This window comes from Euleptes europaea, chromosome 19 (genome assembly GCF_029931775.1).
Source record: "Euleptes europaea isolate rEulEur1 chromosome 19, rEulEur1.hap1, whole genome shotgun sequence".
In the NCBI taxonomy this organism is placed as follows: domain Eukaryota; kingdom Metazoa; phylum Chordata; class Lepidosauria; order Squamata; family Sphaerodactylidae; genus Euleptes; species Euleptes europaea.
In genome coordinates this window covers 655,348-667,704 of record NC_079330.1, presented here as the reverse complement: position 1 = coordinate 667,704, position 12,357 = coordinate 655,348, and the positions used below count along the sequence as shown (strand labels likewise).

General features: G+C 56.1%; 1 protein-coding gene across 1 annotated transcript in view; it reads left to right on the top strand.

Annotated features, from left to right (window-relative positions):
* HSPG2 (heparan sulfate proteoglycan 2) overlaps positions 1–12,357 on the top strand; it is a 68,492-nt gene that overhangs the window by 19,969 nt on the left and 36,166 nt on the right. The window contains exons 16-33 of the mRNA XM_056865468.1: positions 18–165; positions 612–739; positions 1,047–1,133; positions 1,284–1,342; positions 1,731–1,798; positions 2,426–2,566; positions 2,750–2,932; positions 3,052–3,231; positions 3,464–3,582; positions 3,803–3,914; positions 4,060–4,173; positions 4,775–4,902; positions 4,999–5,085; positions 5,415–5,464; positions 5,854–5,933; positions 6,249–6,389; positions 6,481–6,672; positions 11,902–11,994. Of these exons, the coding sequence (XP_056721446.1) occupies positions 18–165; positions 612–739; positions 1,047–1,133; positions 1,284–1,342; positions 1,731–1,798; positions 2,426–2,566; positions 2,750–2,932; positions 3,052–3,231; positions 3,464–3,582; positions 3,803–3,914; positions 4,060–4,173; positions 4,775–4,902; positions 4,999–5,085; positions 5,415–5,464; positions 5,854–5,933; positions 6,249–6,389; positions 6,481–6,672; positions 11,902–11,994 (2,110 nt within the window). The remainder of the gene's footprint in view (positions 1–17; positions 166–611; positions 740–1,046; positions 1,134–1,283; positions 1,343–1,730; positions 1,799–2,425; positions 2,567–2,749; positions 2,933–3,051; positions 3,232–3,463; positions 3,583–3,802; positions 3,915–4,059; positions 4,174–4,774; positions 4,903–4,998; positions 5,086–5,414; positions 5,465–5,853; positions 5,934–6,248; positions 6,390–6,480; positions 6,673–11,901; positions 11,995–12,357) is intronic.

Here is a 12,357-nt window from a genome sequence, read left to right as displayed (position 1 = left end):
CTCTTTGTCTGCTTCAGGTGCCCCATTGGCTACTTGGGCCTGTCGTGCGAGCAGTGTGATGTCCAGTTCAAGCGTGTGCCCGGCAGGCGCTACTTGGGCACCTGTTCTGGCTGCAGCTGCCATGGCCACTCCACCTCCTGCGACCCGGTCTATGGGCATTGCCTGGTAAGATGTGGGGGCAGGGCGGGGTGGAGATGAGGGCTCTGGGGAGACATGAGGCAGCCCCACGGGCCGCTGGCAATCCCTCCCCAAACACACAGATGGATTGGGAATTCAGGCTGCTAGGCCCCCAGGATGTATACTTGAAAAGGGACACTCCTCATCACAGTTCCTTTGAATCCCTCTCCCTAGAAATCTGTCCCCTGTCACTACCCACTTCTCCTTCAAGAACTGCCCTCTAAGGGCTGGAAGTCTGGCTGCCCTGGGGTTCGACTGAGAGGGAAGGCCGGCTCAAGTGTAGCTTCAGCGAGGAATCCCTTTTGCTGTGGGGGCTCCAGGGTACCAGGTGGGGGGGTCTCCAGATGAGATCCAGGGCCTACAGCCCTTGAAGGTGTTAGAGCAATACAGCCTTTCTCTTTCACAACCCCTTTCCTTCCTCTTCCTCCACACAGAACTGCCAGCACAACACAGAAGGGCCTCAGTGTAACCAATGCAAACCAGGCTTCTTTGGTGATGCCACCAAGGGCACCCCCACTGCCTGCCGTCCGTGCCCCTGCCCCTACACTGAAGCCCCCCGCAGGTAAGTGCCAGGCTCCCAAGGGCAGCAGAAGCCAGTCTTAACCTTGGGAAGGAGTTGAGAGGTCCGATTTGCGGCAACTTGGGGAGGGGACCACTCTCCCTTACCTTAGCGCTGCTGGGTGGAATGATGGCTGAACAAGGCCAGATTTGTAGGTGCACCTCCAGCCCCACACAAAGCCATTTTGGGGAAGCATTCTGCACATGAGTTGCGTTGGTGCTCTTGGTAGCAGCCGTGCCCATGGGCCGAGCGTGTGCTGGAGAATGGAGGTACCACGGCAGAGGATGACTCTCGGATCTCCTCCTTGCAGGTTTTCCAGCACCTGCTTCCTGGACACAGACGGGCAGGCCACCTGCGACGCCTGTGCCCCTGGCTACATGGGCCGCCGCTGTGAAAGGTGAGAGGGCTGGGTAGGGGGAGTTGGGGGCAGGCGCCTGATCTCCTCGTACACCACTTCCTCACAGCCTATTCCTTACAAGGTCGTATGTGTGCCAGGAATTCCCATGTGGGGAGCTGTGGTTCTTGATCTTGTCCTCTGTTCTTCCAGGTGTGCTCCTGGGTATGAAGGGAACCCCATCCAGCCAGGCGGGGCGTGCATCAGGATTGGTGAGTGAAACCCTGCAGGGGACCCCCAAATGCTGGTGGGTAATTCAAACTCATGTCCAATGTGATTTAGTGTTGGTTGAAGGGGGGAACATTACTTTTGTGGGAGGGAGCCTTCGATAGGAGGGTCTGGGCCACTTCAGCGGAAAGGGGCCGTGCCCTGTGTTTGGAACAGCAGTCCCCAGTTTCCCTTTCTGACTGGAAACACTGAAGGCTGCTCCGCTGTGTCCATCTCGTGTGGCTGGTGGGTGAGATCGTCTTGTCAGAACATCCCAGAGCGTCTTGTCCTGCTCTCCTCACTGCACAGCGGTTCTCTTGCCCCCCCTTTGACCTCCTGAGGGCCTCATCAGTCACCTGCCAACCTGCCAACCTCTCCGTTCTCCTCATACAGGGCAGGAGATAGTCAGGTGCGATGAACGAGGGAGCCGAGAGGCTTCTGAAGGCGCCTGCCGGTGCAAGGTAGGTTGGGGCAGAGCAGCCAGGGCTGCCTGGCTGGCTAGGCCTCGTGGGTCTGTGGGGAAATGGGTTCAGGATTCCCTCCCCCCCCCCCCAGTCAATCAATGGGGTGAAACTTGGATGCCTCAAAGGTGTGGCGGGCGGGGGGGGGGGGGCTGAACTCCAGTTGTACAAGCCAAAAGCAAACTTCCCCATTTGTCCACTTTTTGATCCTCAGGAGTCACTCTTTGGATGTTTGCTTTGTGTGTGTGAGTGTAAGTGTGGAGGGGGGATATTGGGGGAGAGCCAGTGTGGTGTAGTGGTTAAGAGTGGTGGTTTGGAGTGGTGGAGTCTGATCTGGAGAACAGGGTTCAATTCCCCGCTCCTCCACATGAGTGGTGGAGGCTAATCTGGTGAACTGGATTTGTTTCCCCACTCCTACACCTGAAGCCAGCTGGGTGACCTTGGGCTAGTCACACTCTCTCAGCCCCACCTCCCTCACAGGGTGTCTGTTGTGGGGAGGGGAAGGGAAAGTGTTTGTAAGCCGCTTTGATTCTGCCTTAAGTGGTAGAGAAAGTCGGCATATAAAAACCAACTCTTCTTCTTCACCTGCCCTGTTCGTTCTGCTTGGGTGCTGTCTCTTTCCTGCAGCCCAACGTCATGGGCCGCCTCTGTAACGAGTGTGCCAGTGGGACTTTCCACCTCAGCCAGAAGAATCCTGAGGGGTGCCTGAAGTGCTTCTGCATGGGGGTCTCACGCCAGTGTGCCAGCTCCTCCTGGCACAGGGACCAGGTACTGCCCTCTGTGCCCGTCTCCTCCCTGCTGCCAGCCCGTGGAAGGAGGGGTGTGGCCTCATTGGTGTCCAGGACAGGCCTTGGAGGAAAGACCCTTGGCTCGGGCTGTAGTTGCCAGTGCCCCCCCCCCCAGCGCCTGAGTCCCTCTCCCTTCCCTGCTGATGGTGCTTTCTGGTCCCAGGTGCGAGTGACGTACGAGGATGCTGATACTGGGCAGTTCACTCTCTCCAATTTGGCCAACACCCGGACGGTCAGCGAGGGGATCCGCTTCATCGGGCTTTCGGAACTGACTTTCTCCTCCTTCCACGCCCTGCCACGTGACGTGTACTACTGGGTGCTCCCTGAGCGCTTCAAGAGGGACAAGGTGCGTCTCTGGGCAGACTGCTGGTTCGGGACAGTGTTTCCCCAAGGGTTGGAGGGGGCTCTGGATGCCAGCCTCATGACTGCAAGTGACGCCATCTCGGATGCTGCCTCCCGCTGCAGGTCACCTCGTATGGGGGAGAGCTGCGCTACACCATCCTGCACACGGCCTCTCCTGGCGCCCCGCTGCTGCGTGGACAACCAGATGTGCTTCTCCAGGGGAACGGCATCTTCCTGGAGCATGTGGGGAAAGCAACCCCCCTGTCTGGAACGCCCACCTCCTTCACAGTGCCCTTCCGGGAGGTGAGTCCTGGCCCAGGGCTTCCAGGGGCAGGGCAGGCAAGTTCTACACACAGCCAAGAGAAGTGGGAGCTCTTGGCTCTGAGCAGGCCTGGCCTGGCCTCGGAGGCCCGTTAACTCGAGCCTTATTTGTGGAGAAAAGTTGTGGGAGCTTCTCTGACTGTTCCCTGGTGTGGTTTCCTGTGCCATGCCCGGAAGAGGAAGGATATGCCGTTTTCTTTGCTATCTCCTTTAGCAAGCCTGGCGTCGTGCTGATGGGCAGAATGCCACACGTGAACACCTCCTCATGGCGCTGGCAGACATAGATGTTTTCATGATTCGGGCCTCCTACTCTGAGTGGCCAACAGAGAGCAGGTAATGGGGGGTTGGGTGGAGATTGTGTGGCCGGGTGACACTCTCCTTTACATCACAGGTGGCCCTGGGATGTGGAAGTCTCTCCTAGTGGTGCTGGCAGGCCAGCCTTGGACTTGCCACCGTAGCATGAGCTGGGAGGACTCAGCCTTTGTGGGGCTTCTCACGTGGCAAAGCATCCTCACTGCCGGTTGTGTTGCCAGTCATGGTCTTCTTCCTGCAGGATCTCAGGCATCCACCTGGACGTAGCTGTGCCCCATTCCACAGGGCTGGACACGGCTGTGGAGGTTGAGGATTGCACCTGCCCACCAGGCTACCGAGGCCCTTCGTGCCAGGTAAGCTTCCTACAGTCAAGCTACCTCATCTTGTTGTACTGGCTGGGGGCCAGTCAGCGGGCTCAAGGGGAAGGGAGGAACCCAGCAGACCCCTCGTGGCACAGGGAGCTCCCGTTGCTGAGCCCCGCTGTGCTGTGTCTCTCAGGATTGTGACGTCGGCTACACACGCACCACCAGTGGCCTTTATCTGGGCACATGTGAGCCCTGCGACTGCAGTGGGCATGCGACGGAGTGTGACGCCCAGACTGGAGACTGCCAGGTGAGCCTCCCTGGGACAGGCTGGCTGGGGTGGCAGGAGAGGAGCCCACTAGTGACTGTGCCAGCCCCCCCCCCCCGATGCCCAGGTGGCCTCCTTCTGTTGCAGGCCGTCTGCTGATTTTGAGGAGGGTGGGTGCAGGGGGGGAAAGTAACAGTATCATTAGAAGGGCTGGGGGAGAGAAAAGGGCGGGAGATACTGCCCACCAAACTCAGCTGGGGGTGGGAAATTGGGGTGGGAACATTTCGTCAAATTAATGGGTGAGATTAAATGATCAAAAACATTGCAATTTATTAAAAAAGTGATTCTGATGCTGGCAAATTTTTACATTTTTAAAATGGGAGTACTTTTTAAAATAATACAGGGGCTGAGTACCATCCTAGAGAAGATACCCTATATGTGTGGGGAATGGCAGTGTGTCTCTTCTGCTATGATGAGTCATCTAAAAACAAAGCAAAAGTGATTTTTTTTCCTGCCAAACTATTATCTGGGCAAGCTAATTTAATGGATGTATTTGCTCAAGCTCATACAATTTGTCAAAAAAGATTCCTCTGATTTGTGACAGCCCTCTTAGAAATGCCTTTCTCCCCCCGCCCCTTTTCAGAACTGCCTGCACAACACGGAGGGCCCCCGGTGTGAACGCTGCCAGCCAGGCTTTTATGGTGACACCAGGCGTGGGAGCCCTGAAGACTGTCAGCCGTGCCCGTGCCACGGACCTTACTCTGCCAGCCAGTAGGTGCTGCCTTCCTTCCAGCCTCACCCACCGTCCTCCTCACCCCTTGAGGGGCAGATTGCATTGCTCTAACCCCCACTTTTCCCCTCTCCCAGGGCCACCAAAACATGCTTCCTGGACACAGACGGGCAGCCCACATGTGACTCCTGCCACCCTGGCTATTTTGGCCGTCAGTGTGAAAGGTAGGCTGGCCAGGGTGACTGTGCCATGCATACCCATGGCATCTCCCTCTGGCGGGCTAAATGCCATGTTGAGCTGGCTGATCCAGCTCCCGCCTCACCCTGGCACAGTTTTTCCCTCTTGTGTGGAGCCAGCCTAGAGACACGCACTGCCCTGAAGCAGTGTGGCCTCTTCTGCAGTCTCGGCCTTGCTCTTGGGAGATGGGGTGGGGCTGGCAGCTGGACACTGGGCTGCCTGCTCTGAGCTTTTCCTTCCCAGCGACTCTACAGTGGGCAAAAAGCCTTGGAGGGGATCTTGTGTGTCATTAACGAAGCCTCTTCTCTTGGGCCAGGTGTGCTGCTGGCTACCTGGGCAATCCGGTCTTGGGCCAGCCCTGCAGAGGTGAGCTCCATATTTGAGCATGGGGGAGTGTAGAAGTCCAGGTTCAGAGGCCAGGTAGATTCTCTCTGTTTCTGGAACTCCATGGGACGAACCCCCCGGGATAGGTGAAGGATTTGCTTGCAGCAGGCGTGGGGTGGGGGCCACTCTGCTTATTTTCAATGCCATTTTCAACTTACAACAACGAGGAGTGTGTTCCTAATCATGTACGAAGTGCCCTGTGGTTTCACCAGCTGACTTTGCAGAGGTAGCTGACTTTGCTCCCCAAAGCTTTGTGGGGGGGATATAACTATGGGGAGAAGGCAGAAGTATTCCTGCTAGATCTATGGGGTGAAGGTGCCCTGGGAAACCTGCCTCAGCTTCCTACCCCTCTTCTGCAGAACCAGGTGCAGAACCAGGTGCCCAATGCCAGTGTGACCCATTGGGCAGCCTCAGCAGCCAGTGTGATTCCAGTGGGCAGTGCCAGTGTAAGGTGAGTCAACTTCCTGCTCTCGATGTGGGGGAGACAAGAGGGAGAGGGAGGGTGAGTAGGGGGGCTTGCCCCCGCCTCCAAAGTACCCACTAGTTGTGGTCCCTGCGCTCCCCATCAGCTGCTTTCTGCTCTGCTGTATCTTTCCCATCAGACCCCTCTTTTCCCCTGCCAGAGGGGCTTTCACTCCTGCCCCTCCATCTGCCACATGAGCCCCCCTCGGGTCCCATCATCCCGAGGTCCATGTACACTGGTGGTGGAGCCGTCGCCCACCTGTGCCGGAAGCTCTGCCCGCTCCATCTCTGCCTTTTGTCGCAGGCCCACGTGGAAGGGCCCTCCTGTAGCAGCTGCCGGGCCCACCACTTCCACCTGAACGCGGAGAGCCGGGATGGCTGCTTGCCCTGCTTCTGCATGGGAGTCACCCAGCAGTGCACCAGCTCCTCCTACTACCGGGACCTGGTAAGCGGCTGCGTCTTTCTCACCTGGGCTCGGCGGCCCACCTTCCGGCCAGTAGGGCTTGCTAATGATCCACCTCCGCTCTTCCTCTCAGGTCACCAGCCCCTTCCTTCCTGGGAACACCCAGGGATTTTCCCTGGTCAACCGTCAGCACAACATCCGCATTCAGACAGGCTTCACCGTGGAGATGTCGGCCGAGGGTCCTCAGCTCTCCTACGGCCGTTTTGGGCAGCTGAGGCAGGAATCCTACTACTGGCAACTGCCAGAAATCTACCTGGGAGACAAGGTAAGCCCTGAGTTGCAGGAGGATGGGGGCCAAGGCCGTGGGCGCAGGCGAGAGCAATCAACATACGAATGAGCATTTGAAGGCTGCTTATGCCAGCTCAGATCTTTGGTCCACGCAGCCCACCCACGGCCTGCTCAGACTGGCAGAGGGGCTTTCTCAGCTAGGGTTGCCAGGTCCTCCCTGGCCACCGGCAGAGAGTGGGAGGGTGAGGGTAGGGCTGCCAGATCTAGCTTGAGAAACACCTAGAGATTTTGGGATGGAGCCTGGGGAGGACAGGGATCTCAGTGGGGCACAATGCCATAGAGTCCCCCCCCCTCCAAAGCATCCATTTTCTCCAAGGGAACTGATCTCTGTAGTCTGGAGATTCCAGGGGTTCCCCAGGTCCCAGCTGGAGGCTGGCACCCCTGCTCTCAGCCCTGACTCCCGAGGTCTCTTGAACTGGAGGTTGAACTGGGGACGCCCTGCAAGCAAAGCAGGTGCTTCTGCCACACAGCCGACATTTAAGTTTCTCAGTTTCACTGTTCCTGCTACTTTCCAGGAAATTCGAGAGTGTGGAGTTCTTTAAAGATGACTTTAAAGTGTGCATTCTTCTTTGCCCTTCTTAGGCTCCTTTTTTTTGGGGGGGGGAGCCCTAGCAATTAAAGGAGTCACACTGCAACTCACAGGACCCACGCATACACACCCCACACAATAATATGCAAGGCAAGAAAGCCAACCCACTCTTTTGCCAAGAGAATGGAAGATGTCTCCCAGGAGTGGGGCAGATTCTGGCTGCACCCCCTGTCGTTTCCTGCCTCACTGAAAGCCTGAGTCAAAGCAGAGGGCCCCAGAGTCTAGTGCAAACCGGGTGCTAGAGAGAGAGGAGGGCTACCACAGACTCTCTCAACCCCTTTGGGAGATGGCGGGGGGAGGAGAGGAGAGACGAGCCACAGCGGCACTTCCTGGCCTAGGTATGAGACTTCTGGCAGCATTGTCTGTGCAGACTGGAGGGCAGGCAGGCACAAGCAGGTCCTGATGGAGGTGTCCCCCCACCCCGTTCTTTATTAAAATGTTTTTATTCTGCTTTTTCTTCTTGGAAAGGGCTCAGAGCGGCTATGTTTGTCTCCTGGCCTCTCGTAAGATTGAACAACCAGGGTTTATTCCTAGATATCATGAGGCTCTTAGTAATTGATTTGCTCGTCTCCGTGGGAGGGTCAAACCCTTCTGTTCCCAAGCCATCTGTTCCAGTGGCCATGAAAACTTCTAGTGGCAGGGAGTTCTGGAGGTTAATTGGAATGATGCTGCATGAAGATGCTTTGCCTTTTGCAGTGTCCAGAGTGGGCTTAGATTCCAGTCCTGCAGATATCTAAGGATTAGGGAGGGCATGCTGGTCAGAGATCTGGGGAAGTAGATATGGGATCAGTGAAAGTATTTTGTCACTTTCCCCATAGAAGATCTTTCCTCCTCTTTTTCAAATGATCCTTCCCAAAATCATCAACTTTTATTATTTTATTTTATTATTTTAACCTAACTTTGATTTTTCATCAGAGCTGATACTGTATCGGAATAAAACTTGATTGATTGATTGATTTTGTCACATGGTTCACTTATGGAATTCACTGCCACAGGACTTATTGATGATCAGTTTTTGCTGATTTTAATAGGGGGCTGAGCCATCTCAAGGAGGGTGGGTGTGGCGTGGTGGCTAAATGAATTTTCATCTTCAGAGGCCGTGGACTACTGAATGCTGGTTGCTGCTGGGCAGCAACTTGGGGAGGCTGCTGTCTTTATTTCCTGCTTGTGCATCTTTTGAGGCACGCCTGTTTGGCTGCTCTGAGAAGCAGGATGCTGGAGCAGTAGGACCCTTGCTCTGTTTCAGCGGAGGAGTTCTTAGGAGACTCCATGGGGACCCTGGAGGGTGTTTCCCACTTTGCCAGCCCCCAAAGGGACTGACAGTGCCTTCAAAGTCCTGTTCCAAGTTTGGGGGGGGGGGGCTGAAATGGATGTGGCAAGAACAGCAACCGGCAGGAGCCTTCCAACATCTGGATAGGAAGATGGAGGGATGGAGACCTGCCCCCCTCCAGTGTCCTGTGGGAGGCGTCAGGTGGACCCTCGCCCTCCTCACTCCTTTCCTCTCTGTCTTTCCTCCTTTCCGCCTTCCTGTTCTTCTGCCTAAATCAATGGGCAGAGGGAAACCTATTTTGCTCGGATGCGTCGTGCCCACAAGGTACACAGGCAAGAGGCTGTGGTGGAGTGAAGCATGGCGCTTTGAGGGGTGCTTCTTCTGTGATTCCAATTTGGGGTGTGGGGTGGGGCTACACCTTCTAAGGTAGCCAGACTCTCGGCCTGGGGGCAGCAGGGGCCAGGGAGGCATGCTGGGTTTCAGAGTCGGAGGAAGATGTCCGTGAGCTGCAGGGGAGGGGGCCAGGGAGGAAGGAGGGGAGAGGCTTTTGGGGGGGGGGCAGCTGCCTGCTCATTTGCATGTTGCCAAAATCATGCGGCTGTTTGGCCTGTTGGGGCCTGGGCATCTGTGGCCTGAGGCATGTAGCCTGGTGTGCCGCCTGATGGCTTGTGTCATGTTGAGCAAGCACAAAAGATCCAGGTGGGATTTGCTTCCCCCTGAACCTGGCTGGGGCAAGAGCTGGCTGGCTTTCAAGCCCCCTCATGTCAAACCCCAGCAGAACTTCCTGTCCCTCACGGAGGAGCAGCTGAGAAGGGATGTGGCGGCCGGCCGAATCCTCAGTTCTGCGGGTGCCACAAGCAGGGCCAAGCGAGCCACTGAGGTAAAGGGAGGGAGGGTCTGGAGCACATGGCTCTGATGGAGAGGAGAGGCTGCGACCTTTGCCCCGTGACTGTGGCCACGCATGGTATGGGGCTGGCAGGTGGCTGCTCTGAGCTCGGAAGAGCAGCTGCTCTAGAGGGGAGGGGTCTCCCCCCCATTACCCCTCGTCTGTCCCAACGGGGTCCTTCTTCTCCACCTGTCCCCTTCCTCTCCCTCTCTTGCTTCCTCTCTCTCTCTTTCTCTCCTTCTTTTCTCTGACTCCCAGGCCCAGGACGCACAGCAGAGACGCGATGCTGAGATCTGGGAGATGTTGTCTCGCTTTGCCACGGGGCAGGCGGCCTCCTCCAGGGCAACCGTCCCTCCTAAGGGAAGGGACACCTCCAGGCTCCCTCCTGCAGAATTGCAGCCCCCCTCTGCTGCTCAGGCAGCTCCTTCTCAGCCCCTTCCTGTTGCCCCCCCTCGTTCCGTGGCCTCCTTCGCGAGGGCTCCTCTGCTCCCACCTTCTTTAGCGGCTGCTCCTGGCTCCCACCCTCAGGTATGGCCCGGCCTTTTCCTGGCATGCCCGGAAAGGCCCCTTGGGGTCTCCTGGCTTTCTGAAATGATTGCCCTCTCCAAGTGTGCTTTGCTGGTCATTCCTCTGGTTAATGTCCCCCCCCCCAAACACACACACACACAGGGACTGGGCTAAGAGACTGTCAGGGGGGGTCGGTCTTGTCCCACCTTTCTGGGATCCTTTCCTCTGAGCTCCTGTGGGAGAACGCTCTTTCTTCTTGCCCATTCTTGTTTTTCTTGCATGCTGGTGGGCCCTGGAGCTGCCGGCAGGCCCTCCAGCCTTCTGTCTCCTTCCCTCTCACTGCGTCCTCTTGCGTTTTCTGCTGACCTCAAGTCCCAGGGAGAAGAACCTCCCCATGGCCAGGCTCCAGACTTCACCAACCTGCTGTTCTCCTCGCAATACCACTCCAGGGTAGCTGAGGCCACAAAGGTACCACCTGCAAGACAGGCATGTTTGTGGCCTGGCCTGGGATCCTGGGAGCATGCAGCATGTGTGAGTCAGGGCAGGGTGCACATGCTTCATCAAGCCCTGACTGGTGGGCTTTTGCTGTCCCACTGCTAGGAAGAGAGGAGGGGTGTTCCAAAACCTTGCGAATGAAATGTGTTGGGGGGAGTGCAAACCTTCTTGTCATTGCTCGGACTGTTGATATGTTTCTCTCTGCATCTGGGCTCAGAAGGGGTGCACAAGATTGGCTTGCCTTGGCATTGTTGGCTAAGCTGGCACCAGTCCAGCTAATGGTTGCAGAACGGCAGTTTGAAAACAAATCTCCTTCAGCACCTCTCCTGGGAGAGGAAGGATTTCACAGATCAGTTTCTCTTTCAAACATTATTCTTGACCAGATGTTGTGGGGGGGGGGGCATCTATCAGTTTTCCCCAGAAGGTTTCTGTTTCCAGTTAACAAGAAAAAGAATGGAGGGTGCCTGGTTCCACAGTTATTAATTATTCCACCAGTGTAAATCAGTAATGCCTGCAGCCAGTGGCATAGCAATTGAACTAGGCAGTGTGCCATTCTGTGCCCCAGTAAGGGGCGTGATTCTTACCTGTTTTCCTTGTACCCCTGGATGTGGCTTCCTTGTAATGGCTTTTGGGGAAGAGGAGGTGTCTGAAGAACTGCTCAGAATGGAGCAGGGGTAATCAGAGCCCTGGCGTTGCTTGTCTCTTGGCTTGGAGTTTATGGGCTCTCTGCAGCCTCTGCCTGTGTTTGCTTGGGATTGCTGAGCTTTTCTCGTTGTGCCAGCTGGATTTTCTCTTCTCACTGTCCTCCCTCTGTCTCAGTATTTGCTGCTCTACAAAGGTTTCTCTCTGCTTCCTGAAATCCCCTTCTACTGGGAACTACCGAAGGCCTTCCTGGGGGACAAGGTAATTTCCCCACTGGGGGAGGGCAGAGGGACACAGTAGCTCAGGAAGCCCCTCCCCGGAGGAGGGGCACAAAAGGCTCGAAGGAAGGGGGATGACAGGGAAGACGGTGGTGTGTGATGGGACCTTCAGCTCCCTCCTCCTGTACCGAGGAGCCTCAAATCCTGCAAGTGACGTTGGGCTTTATATGCCTCCTGCTTCACAAACCTCTGGGCTAGCAAAGGATGGTGGTGGACAGACTTTATGGAGGGAGAGCCATGAAGCACTTGGAAACACCACCGAGGGATCCTTCTTTCTTTAGGGGGTGCCTCTGAAAGAGTCCTGGACTTTGGAACTATGAAAGATCATAACAGTATAGTATAATTTCATGGCCCTGCCAGAACATCTGTCGTGTGTAAACCCTGTTTTGATCATTAGCTACACGAGGTGCGGCTAGAAAGAAGCCGGATGCTTATCTCCAGTTCTAAGGCTGCCATGTTCAATATTTGAGCCAGCAGCAGCCTCATCTCAGCCCAGCGTAGGTGGAAATCCCACGGCACTTCTCTTCTGCTTCCTGCAGGTCGGCTCCTATGGGGGACGCCTTCGCTACACCCTTTCCTATGACGCTGGAGGGAGAGGCTCCTCACTGCCGGATCCAAACGTGCAGATCACTGTAAGGAAGAAAGGCTGGGGGTGGGCTGGTCAGTTGAAGGCTCTCGTATCTGGGCCAAGAGGAAGAGTTGAGACCTCTATGTTTTGTCCCCAAATGTCTCTGGGCATCCTTGGCTGGAGTTGCCAGCCACAGTTAAAAGTGTGTGTGGGGGGGTGCAACCGGCAGAGACAAGGAAGAGAGTGGCACAGTGGACAAAATGAGCTACAATCAGATTAGGCTCAGAGCCACGGTCTCGCCCAATGATCCTGGCCAAGTCACTCTCTCAACTTCAGGTCCCCCTATGCACACTGGTTAAGGGGTGGGGAAGAGAGATTAAAAGTTAACGTTGCACATTCAGTTCCCAAAGAGTCAAGGCAGCAAGTG